The 22,364-nt window shown below is 39.3% G+C and overlaps 1 protein-coding gene across 1 annotated transcript; it reads left to right on the forward strand.

Annotated features, from left to right (window-relative positions):
• The first annotated feature begins 6,672 nt into the window (after positions 1-6,672).
• Positions 6,673-21,972, forward strand: slc25a36a (solute carrier family 25 member 36a). The gene is made up of 7 exons (XM_056421072.1): positions 6,673-7,112; positions 8,852-9,016; positions 10,432-10,509; positions 13,368-13,468; positions 18,400-18,466; positions 18,555-18,844; positions 19,067-21,972. Exons 1-7 carry the CDS (start codon positions 7,072-7,074, stop codon positions 19,258-19,260), a joined length of 936 nt encoding a protein of 311 aa, XP_056277047.1. The 5' UTR covers positions 6,673-7,071; the 3' UTR covers positions 19,261-21,972.
• Positions 21,973-22,364: the final 392 nt, after the last annotated feature.

The following is a 22,364-nucleotide window of genomic DNA, read 5'->3' on the forward strand; positions in this document are numbered from 1 at the left end:
GTTGAATGTGCTGTGGAGGAGATCAGTAAGGCCAGTGGAAACGGATGATGAATGTATATGATCAATAACACAAATAGCTTACCGCTTTCTATTTGTGTTGTGGTCGTCCCTGTTTGGATTAGTTTGTTTTCAACAAGAAAACGAGCACGAATGGAAAGAAAGTGAGTGCGATTACTGACAGTCAGGCGTCAGGATAGCACTCGTTCGGCACCCCTGGCGTTTTAGTTTAATTGTGTTTAATTAAATGTATGTTACCGTCGCTTATTGAAAAATTTATGAAATTGTACATGTGAAATTGTTGATTACCGAATTTAACAAAATTGAGCCCCAGTTATCTGTGTACATCCTTCGAGCAGCCTCGTTGTACTTTTTTTGTATTCATCATTCATTTTATTTATGTATGCTTTAACTGTTTTTAAAAAAAGGAACAAAATATACTCTTTCCAAATAATTACTTTTAGAGTTATTTTACAACAGTCTGCTAAAATAATGAAAATAAATCATCCTTTTAAATATAATTTAAGACTATTTATCAAAACGTTTTCAAAACGTGACACCAGTAGTCAGAGACTTGACACAAGTAATCAGAGACTAGGGACATTTCTGATCTTGAAAATTCATATTACGTTAATCTCATCACTGCACTCTCAATGACCAACATTCCTGACAACTATAGACATTTGCACCGATTATAACTTAGATGCAAGCCTACCACTGAAAACTATATTGTGTCTTTCATGCAATTCACTTGTTCTTTAAATATCCCCTAAGATAAATATCCTGCAAAAAAAACTGATTCACAATAACATAACCCATAGAGTCAATTGGAGGCAATGTTTGAGGTGCATGAGTGCACTTAATTGTGTGGCATTGGACACGTACATTTTAACAAATCTGCTTCTGTTTGTGACTGTTTATAGAAATTTGTTATAATCGCAAAAGTGGCTGTCAACGTTTTTTAAAATTCTTCATTCATTTCATAAGACACTTAGGTGTTGAAAATGCATTTCATTTGAAGGTTCATGTTGAAACTCTAAAGAGGATGTTGTGCGAACGTTCATAGATTATGGTGATCCAAAACATTAACAAACAGTTAAAGAAAAATTGCAACATCTCCACACTGCCTTTAAGTAAGTAGAAATATCAGTACCTCATGTCTATTTATTAATGAAAAAATAAAAATACTTGACTACATTTGTAAACCCCCTTCGTGATATCCATTATCCTCCTTTGGAATAATTAAGCAGCTGTAAAGTCTGCACCCTGTCACCTACCTGGCACTGTAGTAATCTTCTGACATCTGATGGCCATCTGAGATGAACAGGACAACATGCTCAGGTGAAAGAATGTGAACAAAAATATTTAGAAAAATGACACCACAGTCACATCAATAAAAAAAGTGGTTTGATAAAATGTCAGTGGAAGTTGTGTTTTCAATTACTGAAGAAAGGTGAATAAAACAGTAAGGGGCAGACTCCTCTAACTAGTGTCAATCATCTGACAACTACTTGCACTTCTCTGACAATTCAGTGGCAATAATCTGACCCCACGTGGTAAATGGTAAATGGACCTGTACTTGTATCTTGCTTTTCTAGTCTTCCGACCACTCAAAGCGCTTTAACACTACATGACATCATTCACCCATTCACACCCATTCATGCACTGATGGGAGGTGCTGAGGTTCCACCTGTGCGTCAGCAGTAACTAACATACACACATATTCATACACTGTAGGCACAGCTACAGGAGCAATTTTGGAGTTAAGTGCCTTGCCCAAGGACAAATCGAAAGGGCTAAAATAGTGACTTTTCATCACCTTGGACAGTGTTACTGATGATGCTGCAATTTCATTGGCTGACAGTGAGGTCCAGTTGTACACAACATGCTAGCGGAGCCGGGAATCGAACTGCCGATCCTTTAATTGAAGGATGACCATGCTTACCACTGAGCAACAGTGGTGGCACGGCTCTGACTGGTGGGGGCACTTCTGTGATAACTTCTGGCACCGGCAGCTCATGGGACCTACTGACACCTACCTATAACAGGAGAGGACAAGTGGAGATTTTATACAACTTCTATATATACATATACAAATATTCTAACAAGTGGCTGAAATGAGTTTACTCGTAGGGTGACTGGGCTCAGCCTCAGAGATAATGTAAGGAGCTCGGATATCAAGAGGGAACTTGAAGTTGAGGTGCTACTCCTTCTTTTCGAAGTTAGCTTTCTTTAGCTAACTTTGTTTTAGGTGTTATGAATTATAAATCACTCTCGCCTACTCAACACTTGCGTCACTCGCTCGCATACAAAGTCGTTTTTCAGCGCGAGCCGACAGCATGGCACCGGTGTTACCCCCCTACTGGTTTTCAAACCTACTGGTTTCCCTACGCGTGCGTGCGTTGTGTTCTCTTCACATCTGCAGCGGGGCTCTGTCTCGCTCACCAGATTCGTCACACATTCACAAACATATTGCTGGAGATCTTCAAGCCTCCGTTCATATCCATTTCGGCGATTACGATTGTATAAGTGAGCAGTGCATCACAGCCACGTAGGAAGAAATACATTTAATACAAAATGAAAATAAAAAGATCGCCCGACCTGGTTTCGATCTCTGTCACGCAAAATGAGACTGCACTCTAAGCCGCGCAGTCTGTGCGCTGCGCCACCAGATATTAGTTTCAACTCAAGTAATTGATATATTCAACCATTACGTCACATCTTTTGTTTCATGGGAACAGTTTGGCGGAGGGGATCTGAAACAACTGGTTACCTTGTTCTGATATTTACACTTTGAAACATGTTTAGCGATGCTTGTTCGCAACGCAACAGCCACACAATACCGACAACAACTAATTGACTTTCGTGACGAGTATATAAAGACGATGGTACTGTGAACAGAGATTAGAAACATTGCGAACACTGAACAACAGGAAGAATGGAATACTAGTAATGTTCCATCTACAAAACAATGTAGAACATATTGCTGGAGCTCTTGAAGCCACATGTCACATCTATTTACGATTGTACAAGTGAGCACTACACATCACACATGAAGAAACACATATTTTTATAAAAAGATCAGTATATATATATATATATATATATATAAATACAAAAACTATATTCCAATGAAGTTATGCAGTTTGCAGAAAAATTCAAAATCAAGATACTTTAGAAACTTTTAAAACATACGCTTCATATATTCTGAAACTTCCCTTTAGTGTGACCGAAAATAGTAACCCTCCACATGTAATCCTTAACTGTTAGTCAAACAATATCTATTTTTGCCTCAACCTCTCCCCTAAATTCTGTACCTCTTCTTCCCTTTGAACCACAGCACTGATAAGAAAGGGTCCACTTGTGGTGAGTAATCTGAGTACACACGCACACACACACACACACACACACGCACACACACACACAGCATGTTTCTCATTAGCTATTCCACCCGTCTGTTTGGTCGAAGTCCAACTAAAATCATGAGACACGACCCTTCCGTCTGTGTGGGATATCACGAGACGGGGGAGTTTGTGGACTTTAACATTAAAAGACACAAAACATAACTGTAACTCATTTGGAAATGTGAGAAAAGTACATTTACATAAAACAGTAGGCTTTTCTGAAGTCTCCAGCAGTAAATTTCAGGTAACGTGTGTAAGTGTGTTGGTTTACCTTCTTGACCCATTGCTGCTCCATCGCTTCTCACAAAGACGTTTCTGAGGCTGGTAGACAAGATTTGAAACTGTTGCCATGACAGAGCAGAGATTCAACAAGCTGACAGAATGTGTTGTCACAATAGTAGCTCCCATTGTTTAACTTCCTTGACCGTACGTCATGATTCCTGCATGCTGCTGAAGGAATTTGTCCTCTTGATGCCTGAGAATACGGTGTGTCTTTCCCTTCAGCAGCTTGTTCAGGCACAGAAAATAATGCACTTTGATGTCTTTGCCACATGTGCACAACAATTAGATAGGCTGAGTAAAAACTAAACTATTTCTTTATAGTAATTCAGCTTGTGTCCCATTTAAATTAAATATATGGTTTCTTCCCTTTTTTCCCTGTGAACAGGTTTTTTCTATTTTTTGGGAGTTTTTCCTGATCCGACGTGAGGTCCTGGGACAGGGATGTCGTATGTGTACAGATTATAAAGCCCTTTGAAGCAAATATAATGTTGTAATTTGTGATTTTAGGCTATATAAAATAAATTCAATTCAATTGAATGTAATGTTAAGATTGGCACACACATACACAAAAGTACCTTGCTATATTCTTACATCAACAGTATCACAGAGAGAAATAGAGAGAGAGTGAGACAGCCACTGCTAATACAGAGAGGCAGGCCGATGGATAAAGACAGACAGATTGCAAAATGTATTCACTTCGTTTGGCCTTCAATAACAGTATAATTCAATCGCTGCAATTCCATCTCGTGGCCCTTTAAACTTGCAGCATGAGTCCTCGTGAGCATCACGGTTTTGCTAATTTCCCAACTCAGGCTTGTCTTGGTGAGAACTAACTTGACCTTTCTCACGCGACATGTGTAGTCAACACCGAATGGCATCCTTTGGTAACTATTTAACACCATCCAGCTTAATGCAAGTCAATTAATTTACACTAATGTTTTGGACATATTGTCTCAAAATCAGCAGCACTAACAGGATCACTTAATTTTAATATACTCTGTATAGGGAAATACAAACTGGAAGTAACCCCTACATTACTGTCCATTAATTTGGGGGCCACTTAAGTACAAATCAAAACTGCATTGGGCTTTCCTCGAAAAACATTCGGGACCATTCTGAATATGACCTTGATGATGGTGTTTTAGACTTTTACCTAATATGCCTGCAAGCAGTATTGATTTAAAGATATAAAGAAAAGATTGATTGACTTTTTTCTTCTTCTCCATAGTATATAAGAACACACTTAAATTTGAGAGCAATCCCCTAACAAAGTCCAGAAAATGGTATAACTTTTATTTTTATATCAAGCATCATTTTTACATTATTTTTATTGTTCTTTCCACATAAATACGAGGTTGAAGAGGAGTAAAGATCTGAAGAAAAAAATTATTAGATGGAGATATATATTAATTTGATCCTAGTTTGCTATTGCGTTACAACATAACCTTTTATCCATCCTTTCTCACCCATCATGGTCATGAGACCTTCATAACCTTTGTAATGCAGGACATAACATTATTGGATTTTACTCAAATGTGAGGGGTGAAACCATGCACATGACAATTACAAAACGATGTGTACTCGTTCAGCTCCATTATTGAATCATCAACACTTTCATTGAAGACCTTCTTATTGGGGTAAGAGAATAAAACCCTGAAGTGCTATCAACATTCACTTGAACAAGCCGCATCCTGACTTAATGCTGATGTAGATCTGAAGCTGCTTCTTGCTGCATCCAATAAGAACATACTACGCACATTTCCTTAGTTAAAGTACTTTGAATAAGTAAATGGTCGTCGTCAAAGGCCTGGTTAAACAATAACAATGTCCAGATGTCCTCAATCATTTACAATATACAGGACTGTCTCAGAAAATTAGAATATTGTGATGAAGTTCTTTATTTTCTGTAATGCAATTAAAAAAACAAAAATGTCATGCATTCTGGATTCATTACAAATCAACTGAAATATTGCAAGCCTTTTATTCTGATTTATTGCTGATTATGGCTTACAGCTTAAGAAAACTCAAATATCCTATCTCTAAATATTAGAATATCATGAAAAAGTATACTAGTAGGGTATTAAACAAATCACTTGAATTGTCTAATTAACTCGAAACACCTGCAAGGGTTTCCTGAGCCTTGACAAACACTCAGCTGTTATAAATCTTTTTTTTACTTGGTCTGAGGAAATATTAAAATTTTATGAGATAGGATTTTAGAGTTTTCTTAAGCTGTAAGCCATAATCAGCAATATTAAAAGAATAAAAGGCTTGCAATATTTCAGTTGATTTGTAATGAATCCAGAATGCATGACATTTTTGTTTTTTTAATTGCATTACAGAAAATAAAGAACTTTATCACAATATTCTAATTTTCTGAGACAGTCCTGTATGTTTTAAACTCTGGTAGTTTGCATGTTTTTGCAGCACTTGCCTGAAGCATAATAAGTATTAAAGTTGTTACACTTAAAAATATGTCCCTTAATTGCAGGTGTTTGAGCTTAGCGAAAGACTTTCTCAAAGACACAAGGTGAGAGAAGCTACAGTTTTGTATTCTTAGTGCAACGAACTGTACACACAATTGTCGTTGAGATTTTATTAAATATTTCGATATGGTAATTTATCAAGAAATTCTGTTCACACTTACTTAATAAACCTTGAGGATTCCTATTGTTTTAATACATTGGACTGTTGCTTGGTTGATCAACCTTATCTATGTTTTTTTGTTTTGTTTTTCTGATTTTAGGCTAAATCTTCTTATTTGTTGTCTCAGGTGTGTCTTACAAGAGCAATCGTGGCCTCAATGAGCAACAAAGAACACCTTTCTTTTTAGACCTTCAGATCAAGGTTTCCAACACGATGCAGTCCTAATGTTGAGCATGTGAACAGTGCATGGTCAGGGCGGACACTACGTGACGTCACGCGCCAAGCTGACCAATAGGAGCGCCTGTCTTCCAGCCTATGATTGTACAGTAAATACTCGGAGCTTTGCCCCCTTCCCTCTCGCTGCAGCGATGAAAGCAGCGGAGATATTCGAGACAAACCCATAGATGTGCAATAAAACCGTTTGGTAGAGCTGAGAAAACAATCTGCCAGTAGTGAGTCTGGTGAGCTCGCAGCTCTGCCGTGGTCTCGTCGAAGATAAGACCCGTTTCTGTGTGTGAGGGTAACCCGGACAAGCTGAGAGCGACAGAGAGGGATTGTGTCGGCCCACTGCAGTCTGACTCACCGCTGACTCGCCCTGCTGTTGGCTCATCATCGACGACGTTTGCTCATCGACGTGCGCATCCTCTCGGAGGCAGAAAGCGACGGGAAGGGACGGACCCGAGCCCGCATTTGACCCTGTACCGCAGCCCGAGGTGCGCTGCTTGGCAGTGCGTGCTAAATAATGAGCCAAAGGGACACACTGGTTCATTTGTTCGCTGGAGGGTAAGTCGGAAAACGAATTTCATTCAGATATTGGGGTCGTTTTACAATCAGCAGTCTGGGTACTTCCAACGTGACTCATCATTCGGGTTATCTATACCGATTAAGCAAGCTAACAAGGGCCGGTTTTCTATGCAGCGCGTGCATGTGTCAGCTGTGTGCACGCCAGTGTCAAACTGTCGGTCTCAAACTAAACTTCCTGTCAACATTTCAAAATATGGGCATTTGAACAGAAAACTATTAGCACAAATGTGACACGGAGAGGTTGTTTTTAGTGGATCCAGGTATACAGTATTTAAACATGTTATTTGTTTCGTAATGCCTGAGAATACATTGACTTCTTCTATTTAATAGAAAAGCTTTACGCTTTTCTTTTGAAGGCCATTCACTTTATTTCCGGGCTCGTTGCTGCTCTCTCGATAACTTGATTTGAGTCCTGCAGCAGCCACAGAAGAGTTTTCTCATTTTAAAGAACCTCAGAGATTAATTGGATGATTAAAACGAAATTTCAGTTGCATATGTAAATTAGTATCTGCATATTTTGTTTCAGATTTTTTAAACTACAAATTACCACCTGAAGAGGTTTTTCTCTAATATTATATGACTGGACGGAATTTTATATTATATTATTATTATAGCTTATCTGTCCAAACTGAAGGTGCACATATTCTGCTGTTTCTGGGAATATATTGTAAACCACAACATTTGGTGAAGAAATTATGACTACTTTCGGTCAAACCGGCAACCAAAACCAAAGTTGAGGAACAACTCTTATTCAAAACTCTGTAGACAGGCCCAACTAGCAACTAGCAAAGAAAATTACATCACAGATGTAAAAGTTAGAAGTGTATTGAAACAGCATGTCTCTCTCTTAATTTATTATATTGTCTTTAGTTTCTTTTGATCTGTTGCCTCTGCTTTCATCTCTGCCTCTAACCATTGACATTCAAATAGGGCAATCTCATCACACCTCAACTCTTCTCTTATCTCTCTTGTCAAGAACTTTAAATCTGAGAACAAGACACTTTGCTCTATTGATTAAGCAAAGTCAGTTTAGCTTTACCCAAAAACCTGAGCTGAAACTTCAGCACAGTGCTTCCTCTCGCAGCCACTGTGACACACACCGGCACACAGCAGACAGCGTAGCTCTCAAAGTAGGCCAAGGGTCACAGCTGCCTGTGAGCATGAATGTGAGTCGGTCTTTTGAAAGGTAAATATAGCTGGTACTACTCAGAAATGACTGCATGTTCGAGGAATTCACTACCAACAGCCAAGATGTCAGCATACACCACTAGTATTCACTTAACTAACACTATATTGTATTCATATTGTTTGTCACTGCAGTAGTAGCACTTTCTATCTTTGTGGTTGGATTGTGAAGCATTGTCTAAGTCCTATTGTTGAAAACATTGGGCCTTTGGTTCAAGTAATTTAATGTACCCGTGTGGGATAGGCACAGCATTTCTTTTTGAGATGGTGTCTGGTAGCCTTGGGAACATAAGACTGAAGTGCTTAATTATACAATATAAATAAAATTTAGCATGCAATAAGGAAGGAAAAACGGATAACCAAAGAACATTGATTGGGGAGATCAGCATTAGAGTTTGGTTTTAAAAAAACTTGCAGGGTAAACAGTCAAAATATAGATATGACTTGGATCAAATATAATAATGTTAATACCTTGTAATTATATAATCTTGGTCCTTTTTAACCCCCCCTAATCCTTCCCTACTCCCTTCTAGATGTGGTGGCACAGTGGGAGCAATTTTGACTTGTCCTCTGGAGGTTGTGAAGACCAGACTGCAGTCCTCCTCTATCACACTCTACATCTCTGAAGTTCATCTGAGTACCGTGAATGGAACCAGTGTGGCCCGTGTCGCGCCACCAGGGCCTCTGCACTGTCTCAAGTAAGTTGCATTGCGCAAAATGTTAATTGCACTAACTTTACTATATTAGGGATCATGAAAAAAAAGCGAGCATGCAAAGGTTTATTTTTATTGGGGATAGTATACTTATTTTAATCGATTATGAGCAAATAATTAGATGTTTTGTGAAATTGTCAAAATATATTATTATTATAAATATAATTTTGTATTTTGTAATATTGTGATGAAGCTTCTGTGTTGATTTAGTCTGAGCTGAGTGATATATCTGAACTATCTGACAATTCTAGCTCCGTGAAATGAAGAGTGAATACTAATACTATCATATGTAAACTAGTAGTGCGAGTATCACTGTAATCTTCCTGTGAGTTTACATTCACTATTGTTATTTTACTCTTAGTTTTTTTTTCTCACAACTTCCTGAGAACAAATGTGATTTTAGAGGAAAAAGATTTGCCCCAACATGACATACTGAATGTATTAGGAGATGAGAATTTACATCACCGTAATATTAGACTTTAAATTAGCAAAAGACTTTCTCTGGATGATTCATTCAGCCTTAAACCTTCCCTTGGTAGTAGGTTTCAAAATCTTTGGGATTGCTGGTGAATATTCTCTCAATTTGTTAACCACTTCAGCATCAGGAATATTTCATTCGTGGCACCCAAAGATAGAGGAGATCACTCAGCTTTGTTTTGACCTTAAAGATACTTTCTTTATACAACTACTGGAAAACCAATGTAAGAAATACAAAATAAATGTTTCCTTTTTTTGCCACATGAAATGTCATCGCTCTTATTGTTGTACAGTGGAAAGTTACCAGACAGATGGGAAGTGAGGCTATAGGGTAATCCAGCATTGGTTATGTTATACATAGCTACAGGGCTCTGCTCTTTTTCTCTGGCAATATATTTCCATTACAGAGCAGGTCATACAATGTTCAACGTATTGCAAAATGCACGAGCTGCCGTGTGTGGAATTTTCCACAGTCAAATACTTATATTCATTCTCTAGGTGTTGCAATATACATATTATCTGTGATATACATTTTATGTATGCAGTTATGGTTACAGACTATCACTCCAACTCCATAGACTCTGGAATTAATTCGGCAAAAGAGATTTAAAAATGCACAATATACAATAAAGTAATACAAATATTAATACAGATATATTTGACTGATGGTATTTTTGTATTAATTGTCTAATTTAATTTGATAAACTAAATTACATTTTAATTTCAGGATTTCTTAACATCTCAGGAAATAAATAGATTTGTAACATGAAATACTGTGATTTAACTTGAGCAAAGGGATGTTATTACACATAAGAAGTTGTCCAATGGTATACATTTATAGAAAGCATATTACTTGGATGTTAAATGTATTATATATTTGCTCTGTATTAAAACGGAATAACAAAAACAACTTCTCTCTGCAGGTTAATTCTAGAGAAAGAGGGTCCTCGTTCACTCTTCAGAGGACTGGGACCCAATCTTGTGGGTGTGGCACCTTCCAGGTATGTTCAGTATTATCTACAGTATTCTGTGTGTGGTGCATCTATTTGTTTATAATTGATTAGTCTTTCAGGTAAAGTCATCACAAAATTGTATGCTTATTAGAAGCCTCGAGAATAAATTATAAAGAATTATCAGCACAAGTTGTACCTGTTATAAGAATACCGTAATGCATTGAGTTAAACTCGCAGAAATAAAATGTAGATCTGTGCTTTAAATCCGAGAGGAAATGAAAAGGTTCCCTCTCCCTTGGCTAAGCTGCTCATGATTGCATAACAGCCTGAACTCAGTCAATCAAAGTCTGAATGAAACATTAATCACAGCCGGGGCCAGCCAGCTGTGACATTCTCGTCATGTGACTCCTGAGGTTGTTGTGAATGATCACAATGGAGTTCCTACATTGAGAGTAGTGTTTGTGTGTAATCCCCCTCCCTGACCTGTCTGGTTCTCCCAAGCTACTGCTGCATCACATGGCCATTGTTGTCCTCTTCCCGTTGGTTCGTTGTGGTCTCTTTCTCTCTGTCTGAGTCATCTTTGTCATTCTTTGTCTAAATGAAATCAGATTTATTTCCAGTCCTCTGGGGCCTGCACTGTCTATGCCAGGGCTATTCAACTTCAGTAGCAAATGGGCCGAATAAGAAAATCACGGGGGGTGTGAGGGCCGCACAGAATATTGATCAAATAATGGCTAAAAATTAAAAACAGTAATGTATATTTCCACAGGTAAACAGTCACACACGAAAATGCGTCGGTATTGTGTGGCAAAAGTGTTGCGAACAAGCATCACTATAAACATGTTTCAAAGTGTAAATATCCGCTCAAGGTAACCAGTTGTTTCAGATCCCTTCAACCAAACTGTTCCCATGAAAACATAAGAAATGTGACTTAATGGATCAATATAATAATATACACTTTTACTAATCCCCAAGGGGAAATTAGTTCTCTGCATTTAACCCATCCTTAGTTGTTAAGGAGCAGTGGGCTGCAGTGAAGCGCCCGGGAAGCAACTGGGGGTTCAGTGCCTTGCTCAAGGACACTTCAACTTGCAACTAAGGGGGAGAGCGGGGATCGAACCCACAACCTTACGGTTGAAGGACGGCCCTCTTACCCCACTGAGCTACAGCCGGCAATATACAAATGACTTGGGATGAAACTAATATCTGGTGGCGCAGCGCACAGACTGCTTGTCTTTGAGTGCAGACTCCTTTTGCGTGAAAGGGATCGAAACCAGGTCGGGCGATATTTTTATTTTTTCGAAAATGTATTTCTTCCTCCGTGGCTGTGATGCGCTGCTCACTTATACAATCGTAATCGCCCAAATGGATATGAACGGTGGCTTGAAGATCTCCAGCAATATGTTTGTGAATGTGTGACGAATCTGGTGAGCGAGACAGAGCCCCGCTGCAGATGTGAAGAGAACACAACACACGCGCAGGGAAACCAGTAGGTTTGAAAACTAGTAGGGGGGTAACAACGGCAACCAACACGGGTGCGTAACATAAAGATGTAACCATACAGGTTTGGTTGAGGCAACAGTGAAACTCAATGGCTCTGGGTTAGATGTCTCAATGTATAAAAGAGGCGTGTCCGTCAGTTTTATTTTTTCTTACCAAGCTATACAGATTTGCAGGCAGTCTTGCGGGCCGTAGTTAAACTCAAACGGGCCGCATCCGGCCCGCGGGCCGCTAGTTGAATAGGCCTGGTCTATGCTGTCTGACTCGGCCTGGCTCAGACTGTGAAGGGTGAAAAATGGGTGTGCGTGCGCATGTGTGTCAGTCCCATGGGCTAGTTGTCCAGCTGTGGAAATGGCAGCTTGTTTCCTTGTCATGACAGCCATAGAAGAACTGTGCTATAGGAAGATACTGTTGCATAAGAAGTGAGTCTGATGAACTCAATGGTAGCATATGAGATTTCCGACTGTCTTATGTGCAGTTTTTTAAAATACTTTAAACCTAATGTTCCAATACCTAATATTCTCTAACATATTTAGAGGCTGTGTGATATTAGAGATGACCTGTATCATCACATTAACTCTATACATACGATGTGATTGAGTTATTCTCTCCTGTTATAATGAGGAAACATAACTCTGATGCTGGAAAACTAAAATGCAATCTTCTGATTCTAATGAGGGTGCAGTCCTCTGGCCTTGCTGCTGACATTCATTAGCAACACACAGAGCACAGCTTGCACCAGCAGCATCACTCATTACGTGTAAAAGATGCTCTGAAACCAACTCCCGTAATTCATCTCTCGTCTGCAAAGCGGCATGATTACAGTGTGCGTGCTCTCAATTTAGAGGGAGGGCGGAGAGGGAATGTCATTGGGTTTAATTCTACTCAGCAGAAATGTTGACTAAATCCTGTGATTGTATTTAGTGAAATAAATGGGAGATAAATCTGCTACTAAAGCACAATATGAGATTGAAATGCACACGCACACACTTGCAGGCATGTACGTCTCTCACACACACACACACACACACACACAGGCAGAGATACACTTCTTTCAGTTGCCTACATTTAGACTACATTTTAGCCTAACTCTATTTCATGCCCCGTGTACAATTTAGGCCAGTAAGTAGTTAATGTAACGCTGCTCTGTTCATATATTTTGCCATAGTACTATATTTTATTTGGATTTGGTGAACTCATGGTTCCAGTTGTCTTTTGCAGTGCACTCCTCATCGGTCCTTTTTTTATCAGTGGTACATGTGTTCAAACTGAAGAAGCTAATGAGTTGTTTTCTCCTGCCGTTTCCTCTCTCGTCGGTAGTAATTCATCACTCTTCATTTTTCCTCTGTGTTTTTATTATCTTACTGACCTCAGTCTTATTTTTTCCTCATGATCATCTGCAAAAGGGCGATCTACTTTGCGGCCTATTCAACAGCCAAGGAGAAGCTCAATGGGGTGCTGGAGCCAGACTCTACCCAGGTGCACATGGTGTCAGCTGGGCTTGCAGGTAATGATGGCTCCTCCCCCCCTCCCTTCTGTCTGTTTGTCACTGTCTTTCGCTGAGTCTTATCTCTGCCTGTCTGTCTGTCTGCCTCTACAGTGTTAATCACTGATGGGTTTTAGTTTTTTTAAAAAAAGTTTGTCATCTGACAGATTTCCTTTTACATTATATTTTCATCATTTTTCACAGTTTGAAGTATCCCAGAGTTTCACTTATCCCTCCTCCCTCCCTGACCCCCTATTTTACCCCCCTCTCCATATACATGTGTGGGATGATGGGATTTTTAAAAGAATGTAAATACCTAAAGCATGCCAAAGCTAACAAATGATGTCTGTTATAAGTTGCCATTATGTAGCCGTTTCGTGTATAGAAATATTAGATGGAAAGAGTAGGGGGCTTATTAGAAAGCACAATTTAAGACTTTCAGGATCAAACTGACCTTGATTATGGCGGAAACAGCTTCCATTAGACAGATAGATATATACTTTATTCATCCCCAGGGGGAAATTTGGTAAATGTTTGCTGTGAAGTTAAATCCACGAAAGATGCACTTATCCATTGTTTTTTTTTATCCTTGCCCCTTTCCCCCTCTTTTTATTCTTTCATTTCGAGGCTTCTCCAGAGGACTCTGTAAATGGTTTAACATCCCGGTTGTTACTTAAACAGTGTGGTCTGGGCCCCCTTCTTTGCTCTGTGTGTATAGAGGAGAGAGCACGGCCCCCAAAGGTCAACCGGGGCCCCTGGCACTCGAGCGGACACGTCAGGTAGCATCCTATTTCTTTACACGGGTTTGATGCAAGCCATGGTGATTTTGTTATGAATATTAGAAAGTTCATAATGGTTATTCATTTGTAATGATATTACCATTGCTCATGGCAATGCGTTTGCTGCTGGTTTGTAGTTTTAGGCTCTTATTATAAGGTTTTACTATTGCTTAGTCTTGACACATACCTCCCCCTTTTCTTTAGCCTGTTGCCTTGTTCCATCAACATAGTAAAGGTAAAGTTATGACACATACTTCAGTGGATTTTATGTTGTCAGCAGAAAGGAAATGCTAATCTTGTCATTGCTATGGAAGGTTGTCGTTTATGTTCTCCATTTTGTCTTTTGTCATCATCCATCAACATCATTAGTCCTTCAGTCCTTTCTTTTCACGGACTATCAGTATCTCTGTCTCATCCAAAAGGCCCAAACTGTTACAACATTAACTACACTTTTTTTAGATTTCTTTCTGAAGAGTTTGCCCTAAAAGTTAAACCCCAATATAAGACAAAGTAATACTTGAATCTGGAAGAGATGCAGTGAAGGCACAGACATGTAATGGAGTTGGGCTATTACACAACATATGGAAGAGTTTGGGATGAGTGAACATGGAGAACAGTGTATTTCTCTTCAGACATTTGTTGCAGACATTTCTTCATCAGCATGACAGTTGAATTTATGTAGTAACAATGGAATATCTGTGTAATTGTACTCTACAGTACACATGTCTAAGACTGTTACTGCGCAGACATACTTATTGTCTTCCATGGGCACATAATCCATATTCAATCTTGTCAGCACTGAGACATAGCAGAGTTAAAGAAAGCCTCAGTGACAGCGAACATTTATGCTTCCAGTTAACCTCTGAGGAGTCCCGAGCTCCTTTCACACAGCCTGTTCAAGGTGGGACTGTTGGTCTGTATCAAAGGAACAGAGATTTAAAGGGGGGCAGAGTGGCGAGATTTTCTGCAACTGAGCCGGCAGTGGAGATAAAAAAAGCAGAGCTGATGCCTGTGTAAAGGGAACACACGCATACGCACACACACACATTGTGGAGTCTCTGTGTGAAAGGAGCTATTTCCTCTCACCACCTCCCTGCAGTGACTTGTGAGCTACCCTGCACTCAGAGAAGAGAGGCTGGTCCCACTTTCCCTCTTAGACCTTTTATCTCTTCCAGCATTTAATCTAAAACTGATCTGCCTCATCTGAATGAAGGACAACCTCCTCTGGAGAAACCGCATGCGAGTTATGTGTCGATAGAAGGGTCTGCAAACATGCTGTAGCGTGCCCATATGTAGATGCATCTCCTCACAGGGGCTCATCCCAAGGACTAGTTTGCCTTTGTGGCCTCATATGCATATTCTTTGTGGCTTATCTAAATGACCAAGGAGGCAAATGTGGCTCACTTCACTTCCACTACCAGAACAATTTATCAAGTTGCTTTTATGAAATTCTTTTTCAAGGTCTAAATTGAGAGGTTTAAATTTGAGCATTATTGTTTCAGAGGACAAATAGTGACACGTTTATTTATTTTATGTGCACTTTGAACCAGTGCCTGGACACGTGTCCTATAAGTTTACCCATGTTATAAATTAGCACCAAAAAACCCATTAATAATAAATATTCATGGAGAAAGAGTTGAATTGTCATAATAAAAACCGCCACATTAAACAAGCCTCTTCGTTGTACTATGCACAATTCTCAGCATGAAGCTCTTAATTTTACAATAAATATTAAGACTAAATGAACGTCTAAAACCTGTGGAAAACTGTTGTGCTATGTGGTTGCCATTTCCACAGTGCTTTTGTGTGGATTTGAAGTGGACTTCAAGAACTCTTTTATGATTCATTTGATGTGTTTTAGTAGAAGCAGACTGGCATCATTTTCTAAAAATTCAAGGACACCGTAATGTTATATTTCACATTTTTCCTGAATTAGGTTAAACAGGTTTATGGAGCATGCTGAGTGGCATTCATTGATACACCTCATTTATTCACTTTACTATGATCAATCACTTCATCCTTATGTCATCACATATTCAAAAAATTATCCATCAAAATGATTCATCACCATTATCCAACACTTAGAGTTATACACACCGACAAGGTTAGCATTTCCACCTGCTTTTCTTAATTTTCTCCCCTATTTATTAATAAGCAATTGATTTAATACTATACTGATAATGGCACAAGGTAAATGAAGAATACATCTTCAATTACATTTTCTGCCTTTGTGTTTGTGCTTTGTTTCACCTCGCTCGGTGAGATGGAGCTGGAGTTTTGGATTGGGTTGACTTCTGTTCAGTCAACATTGTTTTATTCCAGTTGATAAAAGGAGTAAAGGGAGGGATACATTTTAAAGTTAAAGAATTGTAAGACAATTTTACACAAAAGAGCAATTTAAATGGGATGAGGCGTAGAGTTTGGGGAAAGATGGGGGGAGGTCAGTCCTTTACCTACCATCTCTTCTCCAACGACCTGTATAGTACCAGTGGTGTGGGGTTGGGGGTGGGGGTGGATGTGACTGCTGCTTGTGTGTGACTGTGGTACAGAAAAGCCTGTGTCTATTTTAGGGCTTTACTGTAAAGCTTTCACCCCTGCGTGATTGGGTGGGAGACCCCCGCCATCTGTGCCCCCCATATCTGCAGGCTACTAGCTGCAGCGGGGAGGAGCTGGAGGAGCTTTGCCCCTCCCTCGTGAGTACACGCCATAGACGCTACTTCCTTCTACTTCCCTCTTTTTTCTTCTTCCTATTTTTGTTCTTCTCCATCTCTTCAACAGACCTGTGTCTTACTCTCTTCTTCACACAGTTGCCTCAAGCTAAGGCTGCGTTACATTGATACACTAGATGTGACTGAGGTCTCTTTCTAGGCTTGTCTTCATCTTAGCTGTTTTCTGCAAATGGTCATGTTTTATCTCTCTATTGCATCATTTGTATAAACTTTTAGAGAAACTTTGTGTCATTTCATAATAATGCAAAGTGCTCATTCTTAACTTTACACCTGATATATCAAACTTTATATTACTGTATATTGTCCAGCCCTCAATTCAAAGTATCATCCCCTGTAAATAACTCAAACGAGCGGATGCTTACACTCTCATCTGCTTGGTGTATACATTCTGTGGACATGTGCATTTCAAATGCATTTTCTGGGACCCCTTTATTGAGTGACCCGTGTCAAACGGAGCTAACATTAATATTGGCTGTGAAAGCAGATGAACATTTAAAATAAGGTTTCCCACCACCATTGGGACGTATAGTCTCCACTTTATTCCATGTCAGTGTCCTCCGACTTTAGTTCTGCTGAATAATTGAATAATCTTTTCCACACACCATTTTGTTTTTCTGTGCTGTTGTTGGGGTGCTAGTTGTGCTCGTACCAGGCCAACTAGTGTATAACCAGTCAACTACCGGTTTGTTAAATGTCACAAAATAAACATAAAGATGTTCGTTCATTGACTATTGCTGATGCAAGAATGAAAGAACATTTAGACCAGTGTCAATACTAGGAATCAAACCTTGTATGTTATGAATGACGGATGTTCTTGTTAAGGGATTGATGCTTTTGTGTGTTGTAATATTTTAAAACAGTCCCCCTCTGTAAGTTCATTAGGATGTTTTCATAACTAATTATTTTAATCAGAAATGCAAACGCTCTTACTAACATGTTTTCAAAATATTATCAGACTGCAGTATAATAACAATATGCCACATCCTAAAGGCCTGAAATGACTGCTGCTCGGCCTCATCTCCCAATGTTTTCAGTTAGTTATCTTTGTAAGATGACAAATGAAAAAAAAAAGTACTCTCAACTGCCGCCTTCATACACTGCTGTTATTTCAGAAAATGTTCTGTTGAATACATACACCTGTGTTGCATTTCACATGAAGAAGATCAATATGTGAAACTGAAAAGCCATTTTATTTTTTTCTGTAACTGAAATAATGATTCTTTCAAAACATTGAATTGATTCAGGCCGTGTTTCAAATCATCTGGACAAAAGTTCTCTTTGGCGGTATTGAAATGTCTCGTAGTAAAATAAACACTGAAGCGAGTTGATCCTGTTTAGTGAAGTGCTTGCTCATTGTCCTAGTTCAGTCTAGATTGTTTCATGTAGTTAAATTAGACTCCACATGTTCTGCATCTGTCTGAACCTCTGTCCCCCTCATTCACAGGGTTCACCGCCATCACAGCCACCAATCCAATCTGGCTGATCAAGACCCGTCTGCAGCTGGAAACCAGGTGAGTAACATCCCACCTGTAACCTCTAACCTGAATGACCATCATTATAAATGACATCATATCATATTTTGTCTCTGTGTGATTACAGAACTCGGGGTGAGCGGCGAATGAATGCATTTGACTGCTTGCGGCGGGTGTACCAGATGGACGGCCTGCGAGGTTTCTACAGGGGCATGTCGGCCTCATACGCTGGCATCTCTGAGACTGTTATCCATTTTGTCATCTATGAGAGCATCAAACGTAAACTGGTGGAATCGAAGGCCCACGCCAGCATGGACGAAGAGGAGGAGTCTGCCAAAGATGCTTCAGACTTTGTGGGCATGATGCTCGCAGCAGCTACCTCCAAAACTTGTGCCACCTCCATTGCATACCCTCATGGTAATCTTCTGTTGCACTCATTATTTTTTAAATTAATAATTGCCCTATTTTCCATATAATTGTTATTATCGTATACTAAAAGATGGATCCATAAATAGCCTTCTTGAGTGAGATGTGGCTCTAGTGGAGACTAAACGACACTCAAAGAGAAAGTCTGACCAGAACAACTCGTGACCTTTGGTGTTTTTAACACAATTTTCTTCTTCCACTGTCAAATTACAGAGGTGATCCGCACACGACTACGAGAGGAAGGCAGCAAGTACCGCTCGTTCTTCCAAACACTGCTGACCGTACCCAAGGAGGAGGGATACCGGGCACTGTACCGCGGCTTAACCACCCACCTGGTCAGACAGATCCCCAACACTGCCATCATGATGTGCACCTATGAAGTGGTGGTCTACCTGCTTAGCTGTTAACCCACCAGGTATGTCTCCTTCTTGTTTGAAGAGGGAGACAGTTAGCAAATGACAAGAAGGTAGCGTTAGTGTGGACTAAATGTTGAAATGAAGACCAAAGGAAAACCCAAAATACTCTAGTGGACCAGAAGAGGAAAGATGGACAAAAGATGAAGAAATAGGAGGGAGGAAAGCCATTTCTTACCATATCAACATCATCAACTAAAGATTTACGAGAGGTAATATGAAATGGATGAGGAAAGAGGCACTGGCAGGAAAGACAGGACAGAGTTTGACATCTATCAAACCAAGGGTACCTCTAACGGAATACATTTTAAACACATTTCAGTGGCCTTAACAAGGGTTTTAGTTTACGTCCTTTTGTTTGAGTGGAGAGTGAAAAACGGCCTTTTCCAATAGAAATATTGTGACGGGTAATGCTTGGAGGCAACTCAATTAGACAGGAGAGATGAGAACTAAATGTAGGTCAATGTCAAACTACTAAATGTAGGTCAATGTCAAACTACATTTGTCTACACTGGACTCGCTTCAGTGCTGTCAGACGGCTGTAAAACCATCTGAATCACCTGAACCACCCACAAAGTGTGGCTTCAAGCATTTCTTCTGAACATTGCAGTCGCCCCCAAGCTTGTTATGGCCTGTCACTCATAAAGAGTAAATTAAAAACCTATGCTGACATTCAGTGTTTTACTCCTCTATAGCTCGGTGCCCGGTGGTGACGGGGTTCGGGTGACGTTTGCCTTCAGTCTGAAATATGATTGGCATCCAAGGCCAGCTTCTGCCTGCACCCCGTCACTGCCCAGGACTTTAAATTATTGTGTGAAAACACGAGATCAGTGTTTCCTTTTTGAAATGTGAAGTGTGTGATTGTCCAAAAGGTACCAACACTTAAGTATCAATTATTGGAGTGCCACTACTTGAATATAATGTGATGTGTGGGGAAATGCTGCAGGAGAATGTTGATGGAGTTTCATCATCACTGTCTGTGTGTGTGTGTGTGCGCGCGCGTGCAACATGTTGGTCACTACTCACCATGATGATCTAACTATGTTTTAAGAATGTGTTTGTTCTTCTGCGGTCATGTGTGCCTGCATGTGTAATTCATATCTACTTCAGATTCCCCTCCACTAACGATTAATCTTTCAAGACCCTGTGGTTGGGATGTGGAAAAGCTCCTGTAACATACTGGCAGCCTTCATTCCCAATCTTATGCTAGCCCTTCCTTCCAGTGGCTCCCAACTGACCTGATAACATGCACTTTTGTGGCCTTTTAGGGCTTGTGCTTTGCATTTTCTTGTGTGGACAGTTTGAACTTGTACATTGTAAAAGAAAAAAAGTGTTCCTGTATATCAAAATGGTATTTTGCGCAACTGTTCTTATAGCAGATATATTGTACAGTTTAGAGTTCTCAGTAGTTGTGAAGGATATCCAAACATGTGCGTGTGTGTGTATATAATATAGATACTATATATGCATATCATTTATTGTTTTTGTTCTTAGGCCCATGTATGATCATGCTGTAGTTTGCATTTGCAACACGTTATCTTTTTTTGTGCAATTTAACCTGGTTTGACATTGACTGTTGACATGAATATTGTTATTGCTTGACTGGGTTTTCTTACAGTATAAACTGTGAGTTCATTTATATTGGTATGTTGCTGTAAGCCGTCAAGCGAACATTTGTGTTAAGACTAAAGCTAACAAAGGCTGCGAGATAAATACTTTTGTCAGCATTTGTGCGTTGGTTAGTCGTTTTAGTGGTCCAAAAAAAAGTTCAATTTTGCAAAGTTTGGATGTTTCCGTCATTGGTAATGTTTACTCATAGCAAAATGTTTTGAACATCAAGATGGAGGTATTTTAATGTGAAAGTTTAACAACTGGAATCATCTTTACAATACCGTACAGAGTTTGGACTGTCTAAAAATAGAAATGCCAAGCTAATCTGTTACTGTGAATTTACCCCTTTTTAAACGTTAAAGTTCATTTAGCATACATCAAAATAATCTTTTGGAAAAAGTTGTCACATGAATGTTTGAAATTGTATCCAAGCACCTTATCAAATTAATGTTTTATATTTATTATCAAAACATCCTTTCGCATGACATTTAAAACTTATGACCAGAGAAAAGCCCCCCCCCCCCCCCCCCAACAACCTCTGTGCCCACAAGTATAAAAAAAGTATTGTGTTTATGTCACCAACTGTAGAACACCTGAAGTGTTATGGACATGCCGTTATTGAATGCTCTCATTTCCACCCCCCCATTGCAGTATAATTCTAGAGGCTAAACAATGCCTGGGTCGTATCTTGTAATAGTTATTGATTTTCAGTCACCATTGACATTTTGCTAGCCCAGAATTGCTTGAAAAAAAAAAAAGAGCTGACTCATTTTTAATGTCCATGTTTTACTGTAAAACACTAATCGTTTTTATGTCTTTGCCTCCATTACAGTAATACTTGAGGTCATGTTACCAAAATGTGAAATAACCAGTCAACTGGACAAACAGTACAGACATGTCACTGTATTTTGTAACTCATGTCAGTGTATGTATGCAATTCAATATCTTTCTCCTACATGCTTGAACAGGATGCGTTCTCAAGGAGGGTTAATAAAGATTGACCTTAAGATTAGTTTTTTGCCAGTTCACTTGATGAGGTTTTTGTTTGTTTGTTTTTAAACACAAAAGTAAATAAAAATCCACTTGCAACTAAAATTATGTTTATTCATTTTCTGTATTTTCAGTTTGTAACACCTAGAATTAAGAAGAGGACAATCTTCTATGAAACACGGACAGAAGTTTAAATCATCAAAGTGTAAGTGATACATTGAGTTGTGTCACCTAGTTGTAATGTAGATAGACACATTTCACGACTTGTTTGTATTTGCCAACTATCACCACATGGAGGAGCCAACTAACCTAGAATCGAGCATTGCACAAGTTACATTTACTGAATTCTATAATTTCTTATTTATACACGCACATAAATTAAATCGACGTGGTTGGACTCCGTGACTCAGCTAACATAATTTATCTTGTAGTGCAGCTGTTAACGTTGTTAAGCACAAACAGCATACGGTGTACAAATATTACAACTCGATGCACAT

The sequence above is a fragment of the Pseudoliparis swirei genome, chromosome 8, assembly GCF_029220125.1.
Source record: "Pseudoliparis swirei isolate HS2019 ecotype Mariana Trench chromosome 8, NWPU_hadal_v1, whole genome shotgun sequence".
Taxonomy (NCBI): Eukaryota; Metazoa; Chordata; class Actinopteri; order Perciformes; family Liparidae; genus Pseudoliparis; species Pseudoliparis swirei.

Excerpts from the sequence above, each read along its gene's own strand:
- slc25a36a (XM_056421072.1), top strand. The coding sequence starts at position 7,072 with ATGAGCCAAAGGGACACACTGGTTCATTTGTTCGCTGGAGG. Across the intron at positions 7,113-8,851 it reads GTTCATTTGTTCGCTGGAGG|ATGTGGTGGCACAGTGGGAG; the intron begins GTAAGTCGGAAA and ends ACTCCCTTCTAG. Across the intron at positions 9,017-10,431 it reads GGGCCTCTGCACTGTCTCAA|GTTAATTCTAGAGAAAGAGG; the intron begins GTAAGTTGCATT and ends TTCTCTCTGCAG.